Source organism: Anas acuta, chromosome 15, assembly GCF_963932015.1.
Source record: "Anas acuta chromosome 15, bAnaAcu1.1, whole genome shotgun sequence".
Lineage (NCBI taxonomy): Eukaryota > Metazoa > Chordata > Aves > Anseriformes > Anatidae > Anas > Anas acuta.
This window is the reverse complement of record NC_088993.1, coordinates 8999252-9006343: the sequence shown is the minus strand read 5'-3', so window position 1 is coordinate 9006343 and position 7092 is coordinate 8999252. Positions and strand designations below refer to the sequence as shown.

General features: G+C 41.5%; 1 protein-coding gene across 5 annotated transcripts in view; it reads right to left on the bottom strand.

Moving 5' to 3' along the window:
* Positions 1-2659: 2659 nt before the first annotated feature.
* ABCC1 (ATP binding cassette subfamily C member 1 (ABCC1 blood group)) overlaps positions 2660-7092 on the bottom strand; it is a 61330-nt gene continuing 56897 nt past the window's right edge. For all 5 annotated transcript variants that reach the window (XM_068699132.1, XM_068699129.1, XM_068699131.1 and 2 more), the window contains 3 exons: positions 6492-6658; positions 5490-5684; positions 2660-4199 (listed from right to left, as the gene is read on the bottom strand). In XM_068699132.1, coding sequence (XP_068555233.1) covers positions 4091-4199; positions 5490-5684; positions 6492-6658 — 471 coding nt within the window. In that variant the 3' untranslated portion in view covers positions 2660-4090. The remainder of the gene's footprint in view (positions 4200-5489; positions 5685-6491; positions 6659-7092) is intronic.

Sequence of the window (7092 nt, the reverse complement as noted above, 5' to 3'; positions counted from 1 at the left end):
GTGGCTCAAATGAGGAGTAATGGTGGAGGGGATGGGAGAACTCAAACCAGCAAGGGTTAACCCAGACCAGCAAAACCCAGAAGTTTCTTTTCCAACAGCTGTTCAGTAGCCACTTCACCCATATTAGGAGCAGCTAAAAATTTCTAGTGGAGAAGTACTTAAGATAAGTCTAATGCCCGCTGCCATATAGGTGTTAAAATACTAGGAAGGAAGCCTTCTGTTTTTTTTTTGTACTTTCTCCAAACCAGTATCTGTGGTTAAACAGAGTACCTTACTCAAGGGCAGAGCCAGAAGCGTTCAAACAGGTAATTCACGAGTACCCTAAAGGCTGATCACAGGATCTAAAACCAGAAGTATTTAAAACTAGTGAGATGCAAGTTATGTGTTTTAACTGTGGTCAAAAAGAAATAGAAGTTCTGGTGTTGCTGGGCAGTTCTGAAACAGACATCTTTTAACATACTGTAATCTCTGGTATAAACATCTTTTAAATACTCACTTTCCGTTCCTAAGTTGGTAATGAAGGAAAAAGTCAACAGGAGAAAATAATCAAAACATACTTTAACACTGGTAACCTTTGAACAGGCACTGTTTAGCTGTTGGCTTGCACAACTGAACAGCGAGCAAAAATACCAGCAGCTTTCACACATAAAGCTGCGCGGTAAGGGCAAAAGAAAAAGGATTGCCAAGATCACATGGCACCAGAGAAAGATCAACCTGTTTCAGACGAGTAGGAGTCCCCCAACTTTATGTCCAAGCATTACTGTAAGTGACAAATAAGCAACTCAAATCTCACAAAAAAAGTGTTTGTTTTTTTTTTCTTTTGAATGGAATGAGCTCTTCTAGAATGTAGGACACATTCCACATTGCAGGAAACAATGTCAGCCAGGATGTATCAACATGCATCAAAATCTGATGTAGTAAATTCAGATGAGATGTTTTTACACTTCTATATTAACATATTTATTGCAAACATATATGTTAATAACAGCAACAGTAGCTTCACAGGCACTGCAGTGGCACACACATTAAAGCTGTAAACTGGAAGATAGACCACTGCAGGAGCTAGATGATTTCAAGTGAAGGTAGCGGGCTGTAATATCAGCAGTCCCTGCTGGATGGCGCCAAACTCTTGTATTCGATGTCATGTGCCATTATGCCAGATACCACTTAGCAAGTCTTGAAAGTGCCCCAAGTACTCAATGAGCATTAGGTATGCACACAGCAATGAAGTGGTGTGCAAGCACAATGGTATGCAAGCACAATGAAAACAGATTAAATAAGGAAAACGTTCTGACTTTATTGCCAGTTTCTAAGACCTTACCTTGCAGCAAGTTACATCATTTTCTGCAATTGTTCCCAATAGCAATGCCTGCAGGGCTCAGCACATGGGCCTCTCCTAGCTGAAACTCCATCTCTCACTGCTGTGCTGTTCCTACCTCAAGGCACCCCAAAGACTATACAACACTGCTAGCACACACAGGTTCTGGGGGAAGAAAGCTGTATTCATTATCTTTGTGTGCAGTAAAGGTTAATTTACACTGATCTTCATAATGTATAATGTAATTTTGCTCAAGTCACATTCAGACAACATAGTCACGTGTAATCGGGATCATGAATCAATGCAGCAATAGCACAAAGCACTTGTGGGCGTTCAGGGCGAACACAAAAGTGTGTCTGCTCCAGAGCTGGGGCAGAACGATTTGTGCCAGCAAGCGCATGAATATATAAAACTGGGAGAACAATGACACATATTAATAACTACAGCATTGAAAAAGAACAAGACAAACACACAACAAGCAGTCTTCTGGCCCCTTGTTGCACTATTTATATGGTTATCTGCAAAATACAGACAGCCTTTTGGACACACAGTGCCCTGAATGTCGCATGCAGCCCATGAATAGGACTGAGAATATGCAGTGACATCTTCTAGTGTACCCAGCTGGACACAGCAAGTGCAGTTTAAGTCATTTTTACTTGCGCAACTTCACTGCAAACAACGCAGCAGAAGCTTAGCTCTACAAGTTCTGTATTTCAAACAGATCTTGCTCCCAAGCAGTTTCATTGATTTCACAGGACTTACTTGTACAAATAGGTTAAGGTTTTTAAACCTCAGTTAATCAGCATACATTTAGACACCTTTAGGAACCTCTTGCTGTGCATTAGGAATTCCATTTGCTCCGGTCCTTTCACCCTTTCATCCATCACAAGGCTTCAAAAACCTTAGGTGATTTGAAAAGCCAAAACCTACCACTCCTCCCCAAACTCCCAAACCACTCCTTCCACATTCCACTCCCATGAAGGAAGTTAACAGCAAGCCACCACTCAGGACATGTGGCAGACAAAGGACATGGACAGCACGGACAAAGGATCTTCTCCACAGCATCAATAAATCCTCCTGCACTGATCTATTGTTATTACTTGTCTGCTCAGCAAACTGCAGCGTTCAAATTACAAAACAAAGTATGAGATGTGATCCACCCTACCACATCAGTTATTCGCACTCAAGGTTTCTTAGTCACTTCAACAATCCCCAAGCATCAGTCCTTGCAAGCCTTACTTACCAGTATTCACGTCCCAGTAATTTCTGTTGTCAAGGAAAAGAGGAAAAAAACTGCCATAGTTGACCCTGTCAACTACAATGCAAGAAATGACATGCCACTTTATCTTTCAAACTTTTTTTTACTGCAAGTTCTTTGCAAATATTTGTATAGTCATTACAAAAAAATACCAAAGAAAATTTCAGTCTATTCAATTTCAGAATCATAACTTACAAAAAAATAAATAGCTTTACTCTAAAGAAGACAACTGTCTAGCATTAATATCAGCAACATCAAGTCCACATTCCCAGAGTACTGAACAGTTGGGTCCATCTGGCTTAGTTTGCCTTCTTCCAGCATTTTCCTTTAATATAAGACTAATTATAACATAAGAAACGCAACTTTTTTCCTTTCCACAAAAAACTGAACATTCAAGCAAAGATCTTGCAAATCAGACTCCACTGCTGATTGAATTCTTAGACCCCTCTAATACACAACGTAAAAACAGTAACACAGTTCTTTGCTTTTTGTTTTGGGGGTTTTTGTGTTGTGTTTTTTTTTTTTAATCTACTGTAACAGAACAGTTTCTCAGAAAATTTAAGAGTCAACAGCAGCAGCATGAAGGGCATGTATCTTTGTCATAAGGCTAATGGTCCTTGATGTGGTAGAGTTTTTATTAAAGCACAGAACTCCTAAAGCCAAGGGTATTACAATCAGTATAACGCTGAGCCTGCAACCTCTGCTCAAACAAATCCTGACTTCTCAGTCTAGTCCCCCCAGGCATAACCAGGACTCTCCACCCAAGTCAGAGTTCCTGAGTGAACCAGGTGTAAAACCAGGTACTGCACACTGCAACATACTAACTGCTGCAAGAGTTTGGTTTTGGAGTGATTGTCATTCCAAACATGCTTAAATACTGTTTTGAAGCTGACTGTGCTTCTTCACATCAGCACTACTGACACAGTCTGGTGAACTTGCTGCTGTACACTGTAAACACATGTGAAACCTTTAGGAGAATGCATAAAAGCATTAACCATGTACAGTAAATGCCATAATGAGAAAATCTGGCACGCATTATTTCACAAGAAAAAAATCTTTGGACTATAGGACTATATGCCACAAAATGTTCCGAGTGCATCCCACAATAGATGGCTCATCAAATGAGGAATCAGCAAACAAGCAAATAGCTAGCATTTGCAGAAATACTTTAAACAAAAAAGGGGCTTCCAAACATAAGGGCAGATGAAAAGAAAAAGCTTCTCTGAACTTCTCTGGTGAATCACTCCACCTTATATTTGAGCATATAATGACAGATGTCAGGCAAGAAGAACTAAAAGTCTTTGAAGTGCTCTTGCACAATGTATGCACTTATAAAGCTGGCTAAAATCAATAGAAAGGAGAAGAAAAAAATATTGCATTTTTACGTTACTTCCATTGCTGTGCTCTGGCTGACTTCATTAGGTCTGAAACTGAACTGTACAATTCATAACAGCCCAGGGGAAGTCATAGTTCTTTGAATGTATCATCTCCTTTTTCCCCATCATTTTCAAATCCTACACCAATCCTGAATCTTTGGCCATGCTATAGAAAATGCCTTTTTCCTGAAGGAGGCTGTCTGGGCTACCACACTCCACCACTTCGCCTCTGTCCAGGACTAAAACTCTGTAAAACAAGGATAAAACAAAAGAAGTGGTCACAAGCAGGTCAGTCCAGAATGCCAAAGAGAACAGACGTATGTGTACACACAGAAATTGACTGTAGCACAGCCTCTACATGCAAGGAAAGACAGTCCAGACTGTATGAGTGAATGGAGGTTTTCACCTCTGTCCTTCCAGATGGCTTTCCTGGTCTACTTCTTACATAGCATACGCTTACCTGGTCATTTGCCAGCCGACATAGACTTTTGAGTATGCTTTGAGCCAACCAGAAACTAGGTGGCAGCACTTTCTCTCAAAGTAAGAGAGCCCCTGAGACCTTCCAAATCTGGAACACCATTGCCCTAACACCGTACCACATCCGCTGCTGTTAGATTCTGCTGATAAACTACCAACACAGACATAGCTTGTGCAAAGCAAAGGTACAGCTGTAATTTGGAAATTCACTATGCAAGTCACTGTAGTCAGTTAGTTCTTGGTACAAGTGCTGCCCTTCGGCTACCTCCACCAACTGGCTCGGAACTGCACAGATGCTGCCCAGGCCCTTAAGCAGGTGCTGCTGCCTGGTGTTTCTGGCTGCAGTGACTGAATTGGGTGTTAATCTGGTGGCAGTGCTGCTGGTGCTGTGCCTGGCGCAGGCAAAGCTCTTGTCTCTTATCTTTCACTATTGACAGTGCAAAGAAAGGTCTACGAAAGTACACAATCTTATCAGTGGTCACTTTGCTCTCTGCCACAATGTGATAAAAAGGACAAGAGAGCTTAAGACTGAAGTTATAAGACAAAAACTCTGCCCTCAATCACACCACTGCAAGGCTGCCGAGGATGAGGGAGGTCACATGAACTAAAACCAAAACTGAAGGAAAGAGAAATGTCAAATAAACTTTGGACAAAGGCAGGATCTGCCCTTCTGACTCCTTACACTGGCTGTGCCTAGTTTAGGGTATGTGCTCCTGAAAGCTCTGCTGCCTCTTTCAACTGTGCCTAAATTAGGGCAAGACCCAGGAATAGACTCCTGTTGTCCTCCTTGCCTCCCTTCCCTTCCTGGTTTGCCTGGGCAGGCATAGCATGACAGCAGTGCAGCACAGGGATCTGAGCAGCTCTCCAGGCCAAGCACAACCCCTGCAAGCCAGAACAAACACACACAACCCATCCAAACCGCAATTTGAGCAGCTCTGGGGAGAAACAGCTACAAACAATACACTGGGCAGCATTTATCTAGCACAATTATCCTCTTCTAAGTAGAGCACAATACAGGTCACACATGCCATTCTTCAAGACAGAAACACTACTACTTTACCTTGTGTAGTCCATGATTGTGTTCAGACGATGTGCTATAGTTAAAACAGTACACTCCTCAAATTGAGACTTGATCGTTGACTGTATGAGGTTATCTGTCTCGAGATCAACAGCAGCTGTGGCTTCATCCAGAACAAGAATTTTGGACTTCCTAAGCAGAGCTCTTGCCAGGCACACCAGCTGGCGCTGTCCCACACTACATAGATGGGATGGGAGGGTGGAGGAAAAGAAGTCAGAACAAGTTTGCAATATTCGTGTCGAAGCCCAGCAATTCCTGTAAGAACTCCTCTGTAGTATATGTGCCAAGAATCCAGCAAAATAGACAAGGTTCTTACTGCTTCACTACAAGGCATGTAACAGCATCTTAACTACAACAGCTCCCTCATAATGAAGTCTAGAGAATGTAATAAAAGAGTACATTACAAATGGTTTCAGTGTAACTGCATTCCTGAATCAACGCAATGTTGAGGACTGGACTTCAAATGGTTTCTGCAGATTGATCACATAATCCTGTTACAGTGCAAAAAGCAAGCTAACAACTCCCATGGACAAGTTGCATCTATTGGGCACGAGCCATCGTAAGTTCAGAGCATCTGCTATAAATAGCAGGCTGCTGCTACTAAAATCCATTCCAAGACTGTCCAAGCTGGGAAGTCCAACATCACAGCATTTTCTGAGTATTTCTTAAATTAAATTCTCAAACTTGAGAGCTTAAAGCCTGTTCAATAAAGCCTAATTGTTTGGTTGCCTGGTCACACATTAAGAATTTCCCAGCTCCTCCCCAAATTCTCATACACGGAAAAAATAAACAATAACCAAACACCACCAAAAAAAATAAACAAAAAGACTGCTATTGGTAGCATCTAGCTACATATTGATCAAAGCAAACTGTAAGCTTTCTAGAAGTAGAAAGTCTAACTGCAGAAGGGAGGGCGCACACACACCTCTCAGCTCATGTTTAGCTCATAAGGCAATTTTCACAAGCACTGTTTCTTTGACGTACCTGAGGTTCTCTCCACCTTCAGCGCATTCATGATTAAGTTTATCAGGCAGGGCTGATACAAAATTTTTCAGGTGAGCCAATTCCAAAGACCTCCAAATGTCTTCGTCAGAGTGTTGGTCAAAAGGATCAAGGTTCATACGCAGTGAACCAGAAAATAATATTGGATCCTGGTCATAAAAAGAGGTAATCGACAATCCACACAGATCATGGCACATGCTCCAGAAATACTTCTTAGATAGTGAAAGGAAAACAACATGTACAGCTGCAGTTGTACATAAGCCCATCTACTGAATTTAGAAGACAGACCTCATTTTTTCCAGAAACAGCAATATATTCATCCTCATCCTTATTCCTTGTGTCTTTTAGGGGTCTGACCTGTGCCTCCTGCAGATTCTGGCAAACTAAGTTAGTAACTCACAAATCCAGAAAAAAAAAAAAAACAGCCAATTTTTTTTTCTTTAAACTGGTCTGCTGATTTAAAGCCTGAGCACTCCCTGTCCAGTCTTCTGTCAGCAGAGACAGTTACGTCAACTTTACACCTCCTACGGAATTACACCATCTGTAAATATTTCAAGAAGTCTTTAGCTGCAGTATTAACAAA